The sequence below is a fragment of the Callorhinus ursinus genome, unplaced genomic scaffold, assembly GCF_003265705.2.
Source record: "Callorhinus ursinus isolate GAN/ISIS: 27379988/994484 unplaced genomic scaffold, GSC_fseal_2.0 scaffold3, whole genome shotgun sequence".
Lineage (NCBI taxonomy): Eukaryota > Metazoa > Chordata > Mammalia > Carnivora > Otariidae > Callorhinus > Callorhinus ursinus.
The window spans coordinates 64126692-64148979 of NW_027397065.1; the positions used below are offsets into that span (position 1 = coordinate 64126692).

The 22288-nt window shown below is 37.2% G+C and overlaps 1 protein-coding gene across 9 annotated transcripts in view; it reads left to right on the forward strand.

Annotated features, from left to right (window-relative positions):
* CPLANE1 (ciliogenesis and planar polarity effector complex subunit 1) overlaps window positions 1–22288 on the forward strand; it is a 141652-nt gene that overhangs the window by 77885 nt on the left and 41479 nt on the right. For 8 of the 9 annotated variants that reach the window (XR_012377604.1, XM_073890981.1, XM_073890985.1 and 5 more), the window contains 10 exons: window positions 1650–1729; window positions 2468–2547; window positions 6166–6358; window positions 8869–9162; window positions 9346–10116; window positions 12135–12301; window positions 13575–13707; window positions 14516–14570; window positions 19065–19169; window positions 21391–21462. Coding sequence is in view for 8 of the 9 variants with exons in the window: in XM_073890981.1 (XP_073747082.1) it covers window positions 1650–1729; window positions 2468–2547; window positions 6166–6358; window positions 8869–9162; window positions 9346–10116; window positions 12135–12301; window positions 13575–13707; window positions 14516–14570; window positions 19065–19169; window positions 21391–21462 (1950 nt within the window). In the remaining variant the exon portion in view is untranslated. The remainder of the gene's footprint in view (window positions 1–1649; window positions 1730–2467; window positions 2548–6165; window positions 6359–8868; window positions 9163–9345; window positions 10117–12134; window positions 12302–13574; window positions 13708–14515; window positions 14571–19064; window positions 19170–21390; window positions 21463–22288) is intronic. The other variant, XM_073890984.1, reaches the window with a different exon arrangement.

Sequence of the window (22288 nt, forward strand, 5' to 3'; positions counted from 1 at the left end):
GTGGGGGGTGGGAGGGATGGGGTGGCTGGGTGATAGATATTGGGGAGGGTATGTGCTATGGTGAGCGCTGTGAATTGTGCAAGACTGTTAAATCACAGATGTGTACCTCTGAAGCAAATAATACATTATATGTTAAAAAAAAAAAAAGGAAGAAGATAGCAGGAGGGGAGAATGAAGGGCAGGAAATCAGAGGGGGAGATGAACCATGAGAGACTATGGACTCTGAAAAACAAACTGAGGGTTCTAGAGGTGAGGAGGTTGGGGGATGGGTTAGCCTGGTGATGGGTATTAAGGAGGCCACGTACTGCATGGAGCACTGGGTGTTATATGCAAACAATGAATCATGGAACACTACATCAAAAACTAATGATGTAATGTATGGTGATTAACATAACAATAAAAAACCAAAAAAAATGAAATCTTGCCATTTGCAATGACATGAGTGGAATTAGAAGGTATTATGCTAAGCAAAATAAGTCAATCAGACAAAAGCAATTACCATATGACCTCACTCATATGTGGAATTTTAAGAAACAAAACAGAGGATCATGGGGGAAAGGAGGGGAAAATAAAACAAGATGAAATCAGAGAGGGAGACAAACTGTAAGAGACTCTTAATCATAGGAAACAAACAGGGTTGCTGGAGGAGAGGGTGTGGGGGGGCGGTAACAGTGATGGACTTTAAGGAGGGCATGTGATATAATGAGCACTGGGTATTGTATAAGACTGATGAATCTCTGACCTCTACCTCTGAAACTAATACACTATATGTTAATTAATTGAATTTAATTAAAAAAACTTTTTATAAGCAGGATAGAAAATATTTCTGCCATTATAATTGTTGCCTGTAATATTCCTGAACCTTATAAAAAGTAAACTGATTTTAGGTAATAAATACTAAGTAATTGGCTTTAGATTTTTGTAATTTTTTTCCCCTAAGTTCCTGCTAGATTTCGTTAGTCAGTGTATTTTCAGTGAAATGTAAAAATATTCCCGTTCTCTTTGAGCAGTATTAATTTCTTGAGATCTTATTGTTTGTCACTTGAATCCTGTAGCTGTCATACATCTGGTATAAGCAACATTTGATTTTTGAAGTGTGTAGACCATCTCTTTATATTTCAAGATGTAATTTTACATTTCTGCATTTAAAACCAGTTTGGCCATAATCTAGACGCATGCTTCTAATTCATATACCTGCACATGTGACCTTTGTGAACAGAAATTTGCATGTATAATCTGTGTTTACTTGTAACTTTCTGGTAATATACTGCTTATATCTGTGGATTCAGGTGTCTGAAGTGAATACCAATAAAAAGAAACCTAGGCCATGTTCATTGGTTATACATGTTTGGAATGTTAACCAAAAAAAAAGTAAACTGATTTTCTTCTTTTTTTTTTTTTTTAGATTTTATTTATTAGAGAGAGAGCTAGAGAGAGAGAGAGAGAGCATAAGCAGCAGGGAGGGTAGAGAGAGGGAGGGAGAAGCAGAATCCCCGCTTTGCAAGGAGCCTGTTGAGGGACTTGGTCCCAGGACCCTGGGTTTATGACCTGAGCCAAAGGCAGATGCTTAACCGACTGAGGCACCCAGGTGCCCCTAAACTGATTTTTTTCAAATGGTCACTTTTCTCTTTCTCCTTATTTCCCTATAGAAGGTATCAAAGAGCCTGTTGGAAGTCTTAAAAGTTCCACTGTTGCCATTAACATGCAGACTTTACCACAACATTTAGAAGTAAGTCAATAAATAGTGGATAATGTTATTTAAATAATACTTAAGTGTTTTTATTTAATCATTCAACCAAGGCTATTATCTTTTTAAAAGTACACTGTGAGTTGTAGAGAATAGCCAGACCATGCAGCATTTTTCTTTCACTGAAATTCTATCATTAGTAAGATGTCTAATAATTTCAGGCAATTAAATTTTTATTTCATAAACTGCTATAGTAAATTAACTTAAGAGTAATAGAAGTGTTCTATATTCACAATGTATAATTCAGCTGTAATATGCAGCTTTTGCACATATATCACTTTTATGCATTATTTGTTTTCTCAAAACTGTGCAGTGCATTTTCAGTTGGAACACAGACATTTCTAATTATTGAAAAAATTCCTTCAAAAGAGATTAGTTTTTCCTGTTTATAGTTGTTTTCAGATTGTACTTATTAATCATGTAGTGATGGGTATATGTAATTTACAGGGTATTTTTAAATGTAGTGTAAATAATTTCCACTGACCTCGTTTGTCTTTGTATTTTAATATCCTCAGAGCCTCAGGGTGATGGGCCAAAGGCAATTCACACAGTTAAAAATCTGATCAGAGCAGCACTGGGAATTCATTTTAATGTTTGGTTTCTCTTGCTTTTAGACTGTTGTTACTCCAAGTGAGTGGTTAATGTGAAACTCAGGACACCTAAGATAGTAATACCTATTTATATAACGCTTTTCTTTTTGGGTACTATTAATTTTAACAGCATTCCACAGGAGAGGTTCAGTGTTCAAGGGAAGAACCATTGAAGACATGTATGGAGAAAAAATCAAGTGAACAGAAAGGGTAAGTAAGGGGGAAAAAAATAAGGAAGTGATTGTTACTGCCATCAGGGATTCATTTGTTGAAGAGGTTATTTTTCTCGTAATATACGATATATATTTTATGGTGATATTGTGTTCCTAGTGAAATTTAACTTTATAGCAATGGTAAATGATGATCTTCAGTAAATGTTATAAACTTCTAAATTTTGGTAGGGTGAAATAAGTAATGATATCTAAAATGCCTTTTGTTCTCCCATCACTATCAGCCTTATCAAAGTAAAATACAGTTGTAAATAGAGTTTATTCACCTGCTAATTAGGGGAACACCTTGTCATACTGATTCCATTTTTCTTGGATCAAATAAAGAACTATTATGAATCCCAATATGTTTGTATAATTGTTCACTGTTACGGTGTGACTACTGCACACTATAGGGCTATTCAGCTGGCTAGCATATTATTGCTTCAAGGAGAGCCAAAGGCAGTTTTAATCTATTGCAGATGTGACATGATTTCTTAATTTTTAGAATTTTTGAAGTTTTAGAATTTTACAACTACCTTGGATAAGAGAGGCAACATAATTAGGTTTTCTTTCTCTTCTCAGTATAAAAATTTTGTTCATTTCTCTGGAGAGTTAAAAAAATATATATCTTTTAAGATTTTATTTATTTGAGAGAGAGAGTGTGAGAGAGAGAGATATCACAAGCAGGGGGGAGGGGCAGAGGGAGAAGCAGACTCCCCGCTGAGCTGGGATCCAGATGCAGTACTCGATCCCAGGACTCTGGGATCATGACCTAAACCAAAGGCAGACGCCCAACCAACTTAGCCACCCAGGCGCCCAACAAAAAAATATTTTAAATGTGATGTGCCTTTACAAATAGATATTTCTATTAATAAAAAACTAGTCTTTACAGTTTTAAATGTAATGAGGGCTCTGTAGTGTTTCTGAGCAAAGTCTGCTTCTGCCATAGGTGGAATTTGAGGTCCCAGCTAACCTCACTTCCCCACGTTAGATTCTTTTTTTTTTTTTTTAAAGATTTTTATTTATTTATTTGAGAGAGAGAATGAGAGCACGAGAGGGAAGAGGGTCAGGGGGAGAAGTAGACTCCCTGCTGAGCAGGGAGCCCGATGTGGGACTCGATCCTGGGACTCCAGGATCATGACCTGAGCCGAAGGCAGTTGCTTAACCAACTGAGCCACCCAGGTGCCCCCCCACGTTAGATTCTTTTATTTCTGAGGGGCAGTCAGCAGTGTTCTAGTTATATGTTCAGTCATCCAGACATATTCTTTGCTTTTTGTTTACATCTGTTACTAATTGCTATGGAGACAAATATAAATAGATTGTAATTATGAGCTAAGGATTATAGAGGATTAGAGAATGTTTAGACTCTTAGATGGCTGAGCATTAGATCTCCTGTATCTTAGGAAATGTGAAGAATATCTTCTTAATCAGTTATTAATCTTTAATTCTAGTATGATCGAAGCCTTTTCAAATCCTGAACACACTGTTCCTTACTCATTTTGTGTAGATAGAAGTTCAGAAATTTCTAGGTAAGAATTTTTGTATACTCTACCATTTTGATATAATCATATTTTACAAGTAGATAAGGGAATGAGATGATGTCTACTGTGCCATTTTGAAATAATTCTAAATGTTTTGACAAAATTAATAGTAAAATGAAGGTAACACAAAGCATTGAAAGAGCAATGTAGGTACACATTTCTGACACCTTTAAGTTTATTATTGGAATATTTTCCTCTAACAGCTGTGTTTTAAAAAAAATTAAATTTTTTAAATTTAAATAAAAAAATAAATTAAATTAAAAAAATTACATTTTTTTTAACCTGCAATGTTTCCCTACTGGTATGTTTCATTAAGTGCAATACAGAAACTATTCTAGAATAGTCTTTTCTGAAAAAAAGTATAGTTGACCCTTGGACAATACTGGTTTGAGTCACTTGGGACCCCTTACAAAATTTTTTCGATAAAAACAATATAGTACTCTAAATATATTTTTTCTTCCTTATGACTTTCTTAATAACATTTTCTTTTCTCTAGCTTACTTTGTTGTAGGAATACAGTATGTAACACACAACATACAAAATATGTAAATCAACTGTTTATGTTATAGTAGGGTTTCTGGTCATCAGTAGGCTATGACTAGTTACGTTTTTGAGGAGTCAAGTTATATGTGGATTTTCAACTGTATGGGGGTTGGCCCCCCAACCCCCTTGTTGTTAAAGGGTCAACTGTAGTGGATATATTAATTAAAGTTGCTTATTTTCAGTCTCTAACAGATTTCTAATAGTGTATGAAATGCTTTTAATTCTCTCATAGAACAGATTCATCCAGTTCTGTCTTTTGAACTTCTTCGACAGAGATTGAATAGTGTGTTTAGTATTTAGAAATTTTGCTGAAATAGGATAACATAGCATAACCTTACTTTAGAAGAATTCTCCATTATTGGAATTTATCTCGTTGCTACTTGTTGGAAACAAAGGCCAATAAAGTTGTCTTAAAATAGGCAAGTCGAGGGGCACCTGGGTGCCTCAGTCGTTAAGCCTCTGCTTTCAGCTCAGGTCATGATCCCATAGTCCTGGGATCGAGCCCCACATCAGGCTCCCTGCTTGACGGGAAGCCTGCTTCTCCCTCTCCCACTCCCCCTGCTTGTGTTCCTGCTCTTGCTATCTCTCTCTCTCTGTCAAATAAATAAATAAAATCTTAAAAAATAAATAAATAAATAAATAAGAATAGGCAAGTTGGTTATAATGCCTGTTTTTCATGGATTTGCCAAATAAAGTTTTGTTACTGAGCGTGTTAGTGTTAGATGCTTTTGATAAAAGGCAAATATTGCTGAAAGGGAATGAATGTAAACCCAAATAATCTAAATGTGATTCAATATATTCTTTTCTTTTTAGAGATAATGATCAATTTAGTTGGATATAATAATACCTGCTCCCTTATTTAGTTTGTGAAATCAATTTGCTTAGAGAACATTTGAGTACCTGCTGTGTTTAAGGAATCATCCCCAATCATTTTATTTAAAAAAACCAAAAACTTATTTTGATCTTTAGTTTTTATTGCTGTGTAGGCATTTTTTGTTAGGGTTTCATTATAAATATAAACTTTGTGATTTGTTTGGAAATGAAATGTTCACAGTGCTGTTGTTTCACATTTAATGATGATCAGGAGTTTGCACTACCCATCTTAGAATTAAACATTTTTTTTAACCCATACTTTCTCTAGTTTTCTTAACTCTATTCTGGATCATTAAATTTAGTAACAAAAAATATTCCTGGTATAACTCATCAGAATAATGGTCTCAAACTCAGGTGTTTGCAGGGACCAGGCAAGTCAAATAAATGTGTGAACTGTTCTGGGTTGTAACACCATAGGGAGGGGACCATGGCTGACTAGATGTTACATCTCCCTTAATAAAACAGCATTCACATGAGCACTGTGCTGATGACAAATGTGTCTGGTGGCTAAGGAGTACGGAGTGATAAGCTTTAGGGTTTAAATTTCCTGAAAACTTCCAGAAGGCCTTTAGAAGAAAAAGGTGAGATCAAAATATTCAGATTGTAGACATCTGATTTGGTTTTTTCTTGATTGTGTTTTTTGTATATATGCTTCCACCTAGTGCACAGATCTCTGCATTTAAAGATAAATCTTCCTCAGTTCCACCTTTCGTATCAAGTGGAGTCAGTGTTGCTTCACAAACACCTGGGCCAACACTTCAGCAGACCCAGAGAAATGAACCCAGGGCTCAATTGCCAGATTCTTCAGATTCTGTTAGGCAGATGCTCCAAGATGAAATGTTTAAATTAGTTCAGGTAAGCACATCTCCCTATAAACAAGTAAATCTACACGTATGATATATAATTAAGGATTTTAAATATGAACAAACTTTTGGAAATGGCCAAATTGAAATTAAATTTTAGGGTTGGTTTCTCTGCTTTGGGCACTCTTTGTTATTCAGAGGTTCCTAACTCAAGCCCTTGAGGGCCTAGAGTCCAGGCTGAGCTACTTACTTCTCACAATGACTTCTTACACCTGAGCTCTTTGGGATGCAGAGCTGCCCCCAAAAATCAGGTGGGTGACAATCAAACCAGACCAGCGGACTCTAGCTCAGAGGTAGCCAAAGGTTTTTTTTGTTTGTTTGTTTTTTAATACAATCTGTCACATCATATTTCTTATCTTCAAACTGAACTTTGGCTTGGCTTGAAGTTGTCAGCTGCATTTTAAAGTACTGTTCACTTTGAATTTTGTCATCTTTTTCTCAATTGGTTATCCTTTTCTTTACCAACAATTTAAGTTATTTCCTTTTTCTCTTTTATTTCTTAAAACATTAACTTCCCTCAAGTTTAATCCTCTATTCATGTATTCTATACTCACTTCCACATCCTTTTATGTGATATACCATTTTTATACTGATGCTTGGCACTAATTTTCTCTTTGAACTAAGGGCCCTGATGAGAATACTTTTTCAGTATGTCTCATTGTCTCATGAAACTTCCTGAAACTGACTTTATCTTGATTTTTCCCAGTCCCCTCTTTCCCTTTTCCATTTAGTAGCATTAACTATTCTACCAGCTTAAAATTTTGGAAGCATTTCTGAAATTTTTTTTTGGATTACCAAGGGACTTTGCTGGTAGCTGCCCTGTATATTTAACAAATTCTCCAAATAATTCTGACACACACGAAGGATTAAGAATCACTGTCTTAGGGAGACATCTTTGCCTTTTTTTCACTACCTATATCCAATGTTCTTCAGTGCCCTCCTGATTCTTTTGCCCACACTGTATGTCAGTACAGTACTTGCTATTTCTATAGCTAATAGCCAGCTTTAGACTCAGAACTTCATACTTCCATTGTCTTATATATACATTTCCTAAGACATTCTTCTTCAGGTGCTATTTTAATACTGTTACTTTCCTGGTTTAAAATGTTCAGTAAATTTCAGGTACCAATTTGTATAATATCAAATCAGGCTAAATACAGAGTAAAAGGAAATACACTAAAAATCTCAGTACTAGTTATCTTTGAGGATAGGATAATGAGTGATTTTTATTTTCTTTTTTGTGTTTCTCTTTTTTTTCTGTAATAAGCATGTATTTTTTTTTTTAATACTTGAAGGGAAATTACATTTTTTTTAACCTGCAATGTTTCCCTACTGGTATGTTTCATTAAGTGCAAATTCTTCTGTTGGGCTTGAAAGACCCACGACCAGCTTTTACCTTCCGTCTTTTCCCTTTATACTCTCCTAAATCCAGTGGTTCTCAAAGTGTGGTCCCTGGATCAGTAGCATCAGCATCACTTAGATATTAGAAATATAAATTCTCAGGCCCCATCCCAGACCTACTGAAATCAGAAACTCTGGGATTGGGGCTCAGCAAAGAGTGCTTTCACGAGTCCTCCAGGTGATTCTGATTGCATGCTCAAGCTTGGGAACTCCTGCACTGCCTATCCTCTCATTATAGCTGCTATTAATTTGCTGTTCCACTAAGCCAGCGTTTATGCTAGTGGTTCCCATGCTTTACCACACACTGAGACACCTTGTCATCTTAAAAAATACTAATCCTGGCTTCCATCCCCAGATATTCTGATTTTATTGGTCTGGGTGTGGTCTGGCCATGGGGATTTTTAAATGCTTCTCAGGTGATTCTAACGTGTAGCAGTTAGTCAACCACTGGCGCATGCCTTTGCCTTTCACCTTGTCTGCCTTTCCAGGGGAATTCCTCACTCTTCACCTGTTTGCTAATCTTTGCTTTTTTTTTTTTTTTTTTTAAAGATTTTATTTATTTATTTGAGAGAGAGAATGAGAGATAGAGAGCACGAGAGGGAAGAGGGTCAGAGGGAGAAGCACACTCCCTGCTGAGCAGGGAACCTGATGTGGGACTTGATCCTGGGACTCCAGGATCATGACCTGAGTCGAAGGCAGTCACTTAACCAACTGAGCCACCCAGGCGCCCTAATCTTTGCTTTTTTCTTTCCTGAAAACCTGATCGCAACACACTCATTTTAGGACTTCTTTAATTATCCTCATTCCATTCCATCAGATCACTCCTTTATGATCTCTGGGGTGTTTATGTAAAGTGCTTTATAGATAGTCCCAAGGCTCATTATGAGTTTATATTTCCAGTTGACAGCTCCTTGAAAACAGGAAGGTATTCTTTTTCCCTTTTTAAAAAAATCTCTCCCAGCTCTGCTTCCTGCTCAGCATTCATGGGTCTGACATATTAAGACGGAAGTATGACTATTGGTGGAATACTCAGATGATTGTTGTTGATTCTTTAGATTTTTTCACTATATTTTAAAATGTTTAATTTTTATTTTATTTTAGCTGCAACAGATCAACTTCATGAGCCTAATGCAAATAGTAGGATCATCCTTTACTAACCTCCCAGATATACATCAACTTCTACAGCAGCCTCAGCCTGTGCCTTTGGTGGGAAGTCGAGTATCAAACCCCACAAGAGGGAGTAGTGATGTTGATGACACCAGTAGAAATTTCAAGGACAGATCTTTTATTAAACCACAGTCCATGGGCGAGTATACCACAGAGCCTGGCAAGAAGAGTCCACACAACCATAAAGGAATTGTGCAGTCTGATCAGAATAGTAATGGAAATTTACAGGTAATACATTTAAAGATACCATTGAAGTTCTAGTAGTTCAGTTGTCGGCTTTTTGTTATTTGAGCAAATAACTTTTTGGCAGTTATTACATTCCACTCCCTCCAAGATATATTGAACATCATGTACAAAATAAGTTTATAATATATTCTAAACTTATGTAATAGATTTTTTTTTCTCTTCCAGAATGTACCACATGGGAGTGTTCCTTTATGTCAGTTAGAAGGCCTGCCTCCCAACACAGGATTGACTCCAGCATCTCCAAGCTTCCCAGCCACTGCACTGTCTCCAGCTCCTGCTGGAAACACTCCCTTTCACCTTCTGTCTCCGTCTTCTGCCGTCCCGAAGACACCTAGACTCATCCCAGCTGCAAAAACTTTCAGACCTGAGGATGGTTTTCCTTTGCTTCAGTTTCAGGCTAAGCATGAATTTAAGTCCCTTTCCTTCCATACAGGAAGAGTTCCGCAAGTTCCCTTCAGGCTCCTACCGCAGCCAAGAGAGGCATGGGGATTATCGGATTCCTTCCAGCCTCCTTTGCCACAGAGAACAGTGCACACCACTTCAGTGTCCCATTTGAGTTTGAGCCACTATAATACTGAAGCCATAAAAAAAGCAGTTGAGCAGAAGAAATGGCCATTAACTGTAATTACAGAAATACCTAAGCATGTGAACTTGGATCAGTATGTTGGTCAAGAAAACTTCACACCTCAACAGGACTCTTCAGTATTTATAAAACCAGGGAAAATACTTGATGTTAAGCCAGGACCCCTTGAGATATCTCCTCAGAATTCCTTTGGACTTCCATTATTGCACCTGCAACTTAAACCTCCTTATATATTTTCCTCTGCCTCAAGAGCGTCAGTAACAATTCCTTCAATACCTACCAGAACTGTAGCAGAAGAAAGAAAATACCCAAGACTGTCATTACTTCATTCATGCCTATCCCCAGAAAACACGGTAATGATTTTTGCAGAGTGATGCAAAAGCAGTCCTGCATTTTTCATACCATAAATACTACACATAGAATGAAAAGCTCTTACACATTTCTTTTTAAAAAATAATGGTTCTAGGGCGCCTGGGTGGCTCAGTTGGTTAAGCGACTGCCTTCAGCTCAGGTCATGATCCTGGAGTCCCAGGATTGAGCCCCGCATCGGGCTCCCTGCTCAGCGGGGAGTCTGCTTCTCCCTCTGACCCTTCCCCCTCTCATGTGCTGTCTCTCTCTCTCTCAAATAAATAAATAAAATCTTTAAAAAAAATAGTGGTGCTAAAAAAATTAAAAATTAATAAAAATAATGCTTTTGTTATTGGAAGTTAACATAAAATTCTAGTTTAAAATGGTAATTAGGTGGGGCGCCTGGGTGGCTTAGTTGTTAAGCGTCTGCCTTCAGCTCCGGTCATGATCCCAGGGTCCTGAGATCAAGCCCTGCATCGGGCTCCCTGCTCCGTGGGAAGCCTGCTTCTCCCTCTCCCACTCCCCCTGCTTGTGTTCCCTCTCTGGCTGTCTCTCTCTCTCTCTCTCTCAAATAAATAAAAAATCTTTTAAAAATAAATAAAATGGTAATTAGGAATTTTAAAGCTGTTAGATCTGTCTTGTACGCCAATACTAGAATTCGTGAGACTTTTTTAAGATTTTATTTATCTGTCAGAGAGAAAGCACAAGCAGAGAGAGTGACAGGCAGACAGAAGCAGGCTCCCCGCTGAGCAGGGAGCCCGATGTGGGACTCAATCCCAGGACCCTGGGATCATGACCTGAGCTGAAGGCAGACGCTCTAACCAACTGAGCCACCCAGGCATCCCTCGTGGGACTTTTTTGTAGGTATTTCTTCTGCTCAGAGAAGAAATAAAATGACCAGTATTCTTGTGCACGTGGGTCGGGTGTGTGTGTGTTAAGTGTGCACACATGCATTATTTAATATTCCTAGTAATTTTGATATGATGGCCTTCAAATCTGTTATAGTTTAAAACAGTTAAATAGACCCAGACCTATAAATAGTTGTGCCTATTTTAAAAATGGTGTATTTTTAAAGTACTTAAAAAGATAGAATCTTTATAAACCCACAGAATCCTCTTTAAAGTTGTAAGCTTTGATTTATGAAATTCATATTGTTTAGGCTCTAATTTTATAAGTCAGTGGTACCATCTTACGAAGCTAATTGAATTTATGCTCTGGTGCACTTTTAATTTTAAGATTTGGACAGTATTGGGAAAAGAAATGGTCATTGTTTAGAGGAAGTACTTATCATGCCTTCTTTTATTCTGAATATACTATGAACAGAAAAGAAAAGATTAAAGGTGTGGAAAAGTAAACATTTTGAGAGGGATTTAAAGAAATTTTATTAGGATGGTATAATGAACTCCCAAGTTACATTACCTGACATCAGTACTTATTAACATACTGCTAATCTGTTCCATGCATAATCTCCACTTCTCTGTATCTTCCCTGTTTGAAAGAATTTTAAGTCAAATGCCAGACATTATGTATTTTATTTATAATATAAGGAAGATTTTTAATATAGAAAAGAAAAAGATTGGGGCACCTGGGTGGCTCAGTCGTTAAATGTCTGCCTTTGGTTCAGGTCATGATCTCAGGGCCCTGGGATCGAGCCCCGCATCGGGCTCCCTGCTCGGCGGGAAGCCTGCTTCTCCCTCTCCCACTCTCCCCTGCTTGTGTTCCCTCTCTTGCTGTGTCTCTCTCTGTCAAATAAATAAAATCTTAAAAAAAGAAAAAGAAAAAAAGATTAGGACTTCTAGCTTAGTTTCTGAAATAAGATGACCCAGTTAGCATTTCTTGTCCTTGAAAATCATCTATTCTTTAAGCTTTAGATTCTCATCTTACCGGGCCAAATTAATTTGTTATCTTGACATGGTCTATCTCTCGCACATTTTAACTTAATTTAAACAAATGTTTTTCTCGATTTTTATTAACATATAATTGAGGTTTGTAATTTTAAATTATCACGCTTTATTTCTTCTAGTACCAAAACCCACAACTTATTCCACTTGAAAACCTCATTGCATTCAAACAAAGCCAAGAGAAACTAACACATAATTTATTTGAACGAGGCGATTCTGGACACCTTCAGCTTCTAAATGTCAAAATAGAACCATCTGAAGTGAGACAAGGAAAGGACAGTAAAAAAAGGCAAGTTTTAAGTGAAATTTTATTTGAGAATATCACTTACCTGCAAGTGTATTATTAGTTAAAATATCATAGTTATAATGGTGAAAGTTATCTGGTTCATCCTCCCCGCCTATGCACAACTGCAAATTCAGTTTTCTTATCAAGTGTCATGCATTTGAACACATCTTGTGATGAGGAAAATTCCTATAGTGTGAGAGGGAAATATTATTGTTTCCATTTTATTAAGGAATTCTTTACTGGAATTCATAGGTTGGAAGATTCTTTTATATTTTTCTGTAACATTATCAGCAGTTTACTTTTTGTAGGACAAATATTTGGTATCTCATACAATATTCCATGTGCTATCTAATGCACTGAAGTAAAATTGTTATTCATCTTACCATAGCCTCCAGATTCTTACATAAGAAGTGTTTCAGGACACTAAGAAACATGCATGTAAAAAGCAAGGCTGTGACTTCTGATGAAGAGCATTTATGCTCTTTTACTCATAATGGGTATTCAAAAGTGTATTGACTGGTAGATTACTACTGAGTCTAGAAAATACTTTAAGAATTTAACATTTAGGGGCACCTGGGTGGCTCAGTTGGTTGGGCGTCTGCCTTCAGCTCAGGTCATGATCCCAGGATCCTGAGACTGAGCCCCTGAGTCAGGCTTCCTGCTCAGCAGGGGGTCTGCTTCTCCCTCTGCCCCTCCCCCTGCTCATGCTCTCTCTCTCTCCCTCTCTCTCAAATAAATAAAATCTTAAAAAAAAAAAGAATTTCACGTTTATCAGACCCTAAAATCTACTACCAGTGCTCTCTTTCTAGAAATGGTTCCTTCCTTCCATCTTTTTCAGGTACTCCCTCGTCAAAGTAAGTCTTCTTAACTTTTTGGGCCCTCTTTCCTCCTTGCTGGGCTTTCGCTAAGGTGACTTAAGTGTGCTTAACTTCTTCAAAAGGGTGCCTGGAGGCATCCCATAGGGTTTCTGGGGTCAGCTCAGAGTCTGCAGAAAAGAGAGTTTGAAAATTACCTAACAGGTGTGACTCTGACCTGAGATTCCAGTGACTAACACAGAAAAGTCAGTTCAGTAGGAGAGGAACTAAAAATAACTTTCATGTGTCCAACATTTGCTTCTATTTGCTTGAATTCTATCAAAGTATCTTGCTAATTTAATTATATGCCATTGAAAGTAATTTATTGGCATAATTTTGATAACTGTCTCCCTGTATAGCATGATATAAGTGAAAAACTGATGTTACTAGAATAGTAAAATGTTTTCTCTTGCTTTTAACAGACAAAGACGACGAGCTGAGAAAGAGCTGCAAGAAAAAAAATCAGAGAAACTAAAGAGAAAACCAAGTGTGGCTTTCCAACCAGAGGGTTCCCTTGTGAATGATAATGATTCAGAAATGGTTATGAAACCCAAGGTACAGAAACATCACTATACATGCCTCCCTGGTCTGCATGTACACAGAGTTGGGAATGTCTTTGTGCTTTATCTAGTCTTCTGACTGCTGGAAGCTTCTGATTATGACCAGGAGAAATTTTTACATCATTAAGTACATAAGCCCTGCTGCATTCCTCCATGGAATAGTGGACATATAGTTGCAAAGCAAATTTTTGATTTACCTGCCTGTGTGACTTTTTTTATATTTGAAATCACTCCTTGCTTTTTTCTGTGACATCTTAATCATGTCATATATGTTCTTTGGTTTGCTCCTATTAAATAGTTTGACCTCTTTTAGATGCCTCCAGCATTGCCCACACACAGATTTATTAAATAACCTATATATTGAAATCAGATCTTTTCAAACATTCCTTCTAAGTTTGGTGACTATTTACCTATTTTTGCAACAAACTAAATAAACACTAACAGTTTACAAGGATTTTTTAAAAGCACACTTCAGTAAGCCTCAAGAACATGCCTGGAGGCATTTAGTAACGTTGGTGAGTCCATGAGCAGTTTTGATAGGGTGGAGGCACTATTTGAGTGTTAAAGCTGCACACTGAAATTTAGTAACTGCATTAAATTAGTAATGTTCCTTTTATTGCTTGGTTTGTGAGTTTTGTGAACTTCTTTGTGGAGTTACTTTGATAGAGTAAATAAATATTTCTTGAATGGATTCAAGCCTATACCTAAACATTCAACAATCCTCTTAGCTATTGAATTTTTTTTCAAAATAATGAATGTCTTTGAGTTACAATCATAGATTGATCATTTGGGGATTCATTTAGGAGCAACAAGAACATCCTGGTTCCCAGCCTTTGGATGACTTCGATATTCCTTTTGGTATGTATAAGCATGATTAATGCAGTGTCTCAGTTCAAAGTTAAAATCAGCTTTCTAGAATTGTGTATGTAAAAATGAGACTAAATTATTTTCATTTTCTTTGACAAAGTGGAGTGTGTATGTGTGTGTGTGTTTTGATGTGTTATGTGGTAGAGCAGTGGTTGAAACTATGGCCCACATGCCAGATCCAGACCATGCCTGTTTTTGTAAATCAAATTTTTTAAGGATTTATTTATTTATTTGAGAGAGAGAGAGAGAGAGAGAGAGCGCGCGCATGCATGGGGGGAGGGGCAGAGGCAGTGGGAGAGGAGGGAGAATCTCAAGCCAACTGCCCTCTGAACGTGGAGCCTGACATGTTGCTTGATCTCATGACCCTGAGGCTATGACCTGAGCCAAAACCAAGAGTTAGAGGCTTAATGACTGCACCACCCAGGCGCCCCTTTGTAAGTCGAGTTTTATTGAAACAGAGCTGTGCCCATTTATTTACACGTTGCTTCTGACAGATTTTGTACTGCAGCGGGGTTCACTTGTTGCAAGAGGAACCATATAGTCTGCAGAGCCCAAAATATTGTCTGGCCCTTTACAGAAAAAATTTGCTGATCCCTATAGTAGAACAGCACAATTAATTAGAATCTCAAATAAGATACTGATATATAAGGCCTAAAAGGAAATTATGGAAGAACATGCCTGTTGAATTCTTCATAGAAAATACGTGCACATTAAAGTAAGGAATCAGTTCAGAAAAGAGTACTTGTTTATAAGATAGGAAATTCTTTTCTTTCTCTAGTTGGTCAGTTGATTTCTTTCACCAAATGCATGTGTTCCCCAAGACTTTCTCCTCAGTGATTTTTGTACACGTATACACAAACATTCACTCTCATGACTTCAGCTCTTAAAATTGTTTTGATGACACTCAAATACACATCTACCCTCTCATCTTTCTTTTCTACTTTTATCTTAGGTTTAACATGTCCAAATTTTATTTTATTTTATTTTTTAAAGATTTTATTTATTCGTTTGAGAGAGAGGGAGTGAGCATGAGCAGCAGGGAGGGGGGCCAGAGGGGGAGAGGCAGAGGGAGAAGCAGACTCCCCATTGAGCAGGAAACAGTCAAAGGGTTCAATCCCAGGATCCCAGGATCATGACCTGAGCTGATGGCAGCTACTTAAACAACTGAGCCCAGGCATCTGCTACATGTCCAGATTTTATTTATTTATTTTTTAAAGATTTTATTTATTTATTTGAGAGAGAGAGAGAGCACATGAGAGGGGGGAGGGTTAGAGGGAGAAGCAGACTCCCCGCTGAGCAGGGAGCCCGATGCGGGACTCGATCCTGGGACTCCAGGATCATGACCTGAGCTGAAGGCAGTTGCTTAACCAGCTGAGCCACCCAGGTACCCCCATGTCCAGATTTTAAACTGACATCTGTTCTCTTGACTGGTCAAGATTTTTACCTTGAAAGTCATCCTTGCTTTATCCCTCACCTTTTTTTTTTTTTTAAAGATTTTATTTATTTGACAGAGACACAGCGAGAGAGGGAACACGAGCAGGGGGAGTCGGGGAGGGAGAAGCAGGCTTCCCGCGGAGCAGGTAGCCTGATGCGGGGCTCGATCCCAGGACCCTGGGATCATGACCTGAGCCGAAGGCAGACGCTTAACAACTGAGCCACCCAGGCGCCCCTATCCCTCACCTTTGACCTTTGTTACCCCTTCCTTCACTTATTCCTTGACCTGGTCCTCCCTCCCTCCCTTTCTTTTCTTTCTTTCTTTTTTTTTTTTTTTAAGATTTTATTTATTTATTTGAGAGAGAGAGTGAATGAGAGAGACTGTAAGTCAGGGTGGGAGGGTGGAGAGGCAGAGGGAGAAGCAGACTCCCTACCGAGCAGGGAGCCCGATGCGGGGCTGATACCATGACCCTGGGATCATAACCTGAGCCGATGGCAGACGCTTAACCGACTGAGCCACCCAGGTGCCCCCCTCCCTCCCTTACTTGTTACCACTGCCCTGCATCAAGCCTCTGCATGCCTAAACGAAGCAGTTTTTTCCCTAACTGACCTGCTTAGCTTTTCTCTCTAAGCTTCCTAACCCATCTGGTATTCTTTCCCACTCACTTGTCTTAAAACCACTTTCTTTTTCATTCTTAACAGTGTTTTGTTTTGTTTTGTTTTGCTTTGTTTTGCTTTGCGAAGGTAATACATGTTCACTGGAGAAAATTTAGAAAATATAAATAGGGAATAGGAAGAATATTAAACTCTTCCACCCCAAAAAAACTCCCATAATTTTTCTGTCTAGAGATAGCCAGTGTTAATATTCTTCCAAGGTTTATTTTTTAAATATCTCCACTCATATATATCTGTAAATACATATATATGTATTTATATATACTTATATAAGTTAATATTTATTTAATATATTTAATATCAAATCAAATATAACATATTTAATAATTATATATTAATAAATGTTATATGCTTAATATAAATTTGTTTTTATTATTTATTTTATATATATATAAAGAATACCTCCTCTACTTATTTATTACTTACTTGTTTTTACATACTAGTGTTAAGGTAAATATCTTCCCATATCACTAGATATTCTTCTACAATGTCGTTTTTAATGACTGCATAATACTCCAGTGGATGTGTATTGTATCATTTCAAACAACAGTAATTCTCCAATTCTCTGACACCAATTCAATTCTTTTTTTTTTTTTTAAAGATTTGTATTTATTTATTTGACAGAGAGAGACACAGCGAGAGAGGGAACACAAGCAGGGGGAGTGGGAGAGGGAGAAGCAGGCTTCTTGCCAAGCAGGGAGCCCGATGTGGGGCTTGATCCCAGGGCCCTGAGATCATGACCTGAGCCGAAGGCAGACACTTAACGACTGAGCCACCTAGGCACCCCAGCACCAATTCAGTTCTGACAATAACCTGGAGTTAACACAGATCCCACAGATTAATGGCTCAGTCCCCATACACCTGCACTTTTGCCCAGTCAGCTACACATTCAGGGATTCCCATGACTCACCCTCCAGGTTCACTAATTTGCTACAGTGATTCCAGAACTCAGAGAAGTGCTTTACTTATGATTACAATTTTATTATAAGGGATACAATTCAGGAATAGCCAAATGGAAGAGATGCATAAAGGCACAGAGTTTTCACACCCTCTCTGGGTATGCCACACACCCAGCACATCCCCTTGCTCATCAACGCAGAAGCCTCTTTAGCCTCGTTGTTTCAGGAATTTTATTGACATTTCATCATATAGGCATGGTTGATTACATCATTAGTCATTGGTGATTGAACTACATCTCCAGCTGCTCCCCCTTCCACAGAGGTAGGGGTGGGTTGAGGCTGATCATGTGGTTTGTTCCTCTGGTGACCAGCACCTATCCTGAAGCTATCTAGGGGCAAGAGTCAAGAGTCACCTCATTAGCATAAACTCACATCATGAATAATGACAGGAAATTACTCAGGAAACTCCAAAGATTTAAGGAACTCTGCTTAGAACCAAGGATGAAGGCCAAATATATATATTTTTTATTATACTATAATATTGCCATAATTGATAATCTCTTGTGTGACTTAGTTGTCCTGGATGATCTCTCAGGAAAATCCACATCTAAACCCAAACTCCCAGAATAGACTTTGGACTTGGATTCTACTTGCTGCCGAACGTTTCCACTTGGGTGGAAATCACCTCAAGTGCCTCATGTGCAGTCCAAATTGTTGTCCCTCCCCCAGCAGCTGGTTTGTTCTCCTCATTCTCCATCTCCATTGGTGTCACCACCAACTCAACCCCAAAACATAGGTTATCTGAATTCTGCCTTCCCCCACCTTCTCATCTAATCAATAACCAGGTCTTGTCTGTTTTACCTCCTTTGTAATTTGTAAATTTATCATCTCTCCTCCATTTTTCACCATTACTGGAGGTACTGATCTGAACTGTTACAGCAGCCTCATCTGTCTGAAGCCACTAGAATCTGCTTTCCATACCCTGGCTGGGGGGTTTTCTAGAACATCAATCTGGCCATATCATTTTCATGTTGTTTTTTTTTAAGATTTTTTATTTATTCATTTTGACAGAGAGAGACAGCGAGCGAGAGGGAACACAAGCGGGTGGAGTGGGAGAGGGAGAAGCAGGCCTCCCACGGAGCAGGGGATCATGACCTGAGCTGAAGGCAGACACTTAATGACTGAGCCACCCAGTCGCCCCATCATTTTCATGTTTAACATTTTCTACTGGATCTTCATCAGCCAGAACATCTATGTTTCTAGGCTGGACATACAGAATCCTCCACAATTTTGGTTTTGATTTCACTGAGCTGCCTTTGAGAGTTAACGTAGGCAGCACCTCATTCGGAAAGTCCATTTCGATAACATCTTGGCATCTCATACCTTACTTCCCTTGAGTTAGGTACTCTGCTTTTGGACTCCAGGTAAAATGTTGGCTTCTCAGTGATTGCTTTCATGTTTTGTTGTTATATTTAAGAAATGCTACAAGATGATATTAATACTTCAGCTGGATTGCACTTCATGGCCTCTGTGAGAAAGAAAGCTGTAGAACGTCAGGATGCAAGTACAAATACAGACCCAGGTAAAATGCTATTTTACCTTAATTTTTAAAATTCCTGTATTTTTGCAACATTTAATATATCTAGACTTTTTCTTCAAAACAATGATTTAACATGAATTTTAAGGTAAGTGATAAGTAGTTACTCATCCCAGGTTCTTATCCTCAATCCTGGTATGTACTTCACAAATTTTAAACTTAACTTTTAAATTGAATTTATGATAACTTAATTAAAGCATAATAGAAATTTTTGTTCAAAATACCATGGACTACATCCTCAATCAGTAGAAATAATATTTTGAATTTGGGTTCTCTATGCCATTAATTGCCTTCACTGGGATTTCATGCCTAAGACCGAGAAGCCTGGAGCTATGTATGGCTGGTGAAGTTGAGTTAGGAAGAGGACTAGATTGGGTTGGTGTGGGAAGGGCATATGTAACTGTGTCCAAGAACAGAGGAAATAAAAGTTGAAGGAACTATTATTTGGAATTTTGCCTGATGAACTTCCTTATTCATGTAAGTGCTCTGACCTTTGTGTTGTAGAAATTCTTTTCTATGATATTTAGGAAACAGTTGCTTTTAACTGTGTTCAGAACCTTCAAGTGCTTTTTTAAACCTCTAATTTTATATTATTTTAAAAGAGTATTTATTGATATGGTTTCAAAATAATATATGATCTTTATAGAATATTTGGATAATGTAGCAAAGCTATGAAGAAGGTAAAATTAACTATAATCATACCACTTAGAAGTAATATTTTTTTAAAAGGTTTTAGAGGGGGGGCAGAGAGAGAGAGGAGCTCAAGCAGACCCTGTGCTAAGTGTGGAGCCCTATGTGGAGCTTGATCTCACGACCCCGAGATCACAACCCAAGCCAAAACCAAGAGTCAGATGCTTAACCAGCAGTGCCACCAGGCGCCCCTAGAAGTAACATTTTGATGATTTTTCTTTCAGTCTTTTGCACATTTTACATAGTTTGATACAGTATATATTACAGGTGTCCTGCCTCACTATCTGAACTTTAATCTTCCAAATATTATTGCTATCTTCCCTGAGAATTTAACCCTTCATGGGCCCCAGTGTTTCTTTTTGCCTGGCTATCTTTGGACACTCTCCAGTTAGACTGTCTTTTTAACATATTATTTCATTATTTATTTACATAGTATAGTTTATACATATATAGTGTGTGTGTATATATATATATGTATATAGCATATACATTGTAGTATATACTTACATTATAGTATAGTATTTATTTATATTATACTATATATTTACTTACATTATAGTATATGTTTACAGTAGAGTATCAGTATTCTATCTGATATGGTCTGTATTATTGCATATGCACACAAACTAATGGGTTAAATGAATGCTAATTAAGAAGTGATGTTTAAAATGCTTTATATTTAATAATCCTTGATGCATAGTTATTTAGATGTTTAAGAATTGTTTAATGTTTGGGAGTATTGGATGAGCTGGGCTGGGACACCGTTTCTCCCCCACCTAAAAAGTCTCTTGTTATCTGTGTGCAGCACATTTGTAAGAATGGATTGGATTTGGATAACAGAATTTACTGATATTTTGTATCCTTTGCTTTTCACTTTGATTTCTGCTTATGCCATATATTGCCCCATGTCATCAAAAAGTACTTTGTAAGCATATTCCTTCTTCCAGCTGTGCCATAAAATATTTACCTAATTCTTTATTGTTGAGTGCATTAGGTGGTTTCCAGTATTTTTCTCCTATAAATAATGTTTCAGTGAGTATCTTCTCACATATGAGCCTTTGTTTTGGTTATCACTGTGATTTAGCTAATTCTTTTATCTTTACCCATCTAATAAATCATAAAAAAGCATCTCACTATTTAGATTTTGTTTCTATCTGAATGAGGTTGACGTTTTTTGATGCAAATGGTGCATATGCATTTGAGAAACATTCTTATAAGAGAAAGCCTTTAAGAAAGCCTTGGAGGTAATTTACTGCTAGATAGTCTTCTGGAATGGGCAGCCTGTTTGCTAGAAGTCTGTTATCATCCAGGTAATCAGGCCCAGGATGAATAATAATAAAATCAGAAATTATCATTAATTTCTAAAATTAAATTCTTAATTTTTAAAAGTCAATTTACTTTATTACCTTTAATACACAGTATCTAGAAATCTGCATTCATATATTTAATTTTTTCTGTTTGTGAAATTCTTTTTCTGTTTTCTTTTTTTGCCTCAAATCTTCGAACTCATTACAAGATAAAAAAGCTACTTCTCAAGAAGTTGTTTCTGAATGTTGTAAAAATCAACAAATCATTTCTTCCATATCAGGTGTGCTTTTTTTCTTTCTTTTTCTGAGAATAGCATTACTAATTAAAGACTATGTTTTTGTGATGCCAAAACAAGAGTTACCACCATCCATAAAAAAGCAATAAAACTCATCAATTGATTCAATAGAGATAGAATGATAATTTAAGTATTTTTACTTTCCTTTTTCTAAAGTTTTTGGGTTGTCATATGGTTTAAATTCAATCCTTGGTAACAAGTTTCCAGTATTCAATATAACAAGAAGTTATATTTTGCATATGAAATTTGAAAGTAATGTTCTATTAAAAATAAGATGCTAGGAAGTAAAACTAGTGTCCTAGGACAAAAAGCACAGAGACCATTTGCTGACCTGTTGTGACAGACTTCTTTGTTGTACTTTTGAATAAGAAGCTAATGACTTCTGTAAAATTTAGATGTTAAACATTTTTTAAGTGGTAAAATTTAGCCATGGGCTCTGTGAATATACTGGAAAATACTGAATACTGAGTTGTGCCATTTTATTTTATTTTGTTTTGTTTTATTTTGTCTTATCTCATCTCATCTTATCTTAGAGAGAGCGTAGCCCAAGCAGTGGGATGGGGAGAGGCAGAGGGTGGGGGAGAGAGAGAATCTTAAGCAGGCTCCGTGCCCAGCATGGAGCCTGATTTGGGGCTTGATCTCATGACCCTGAGATCATAACCTGACCAGAAATCAAAAGTCAGATGCTTAACCAACTGAGCCACCCAGGCACCCCCGAATTGTGCCCTTTTAACAGGTGTAAATTATATCTCAATAAAGCTGTTAAAACAAATGAGTAATAAGAAAAAGTGTTGACATAAAAAAACAAATT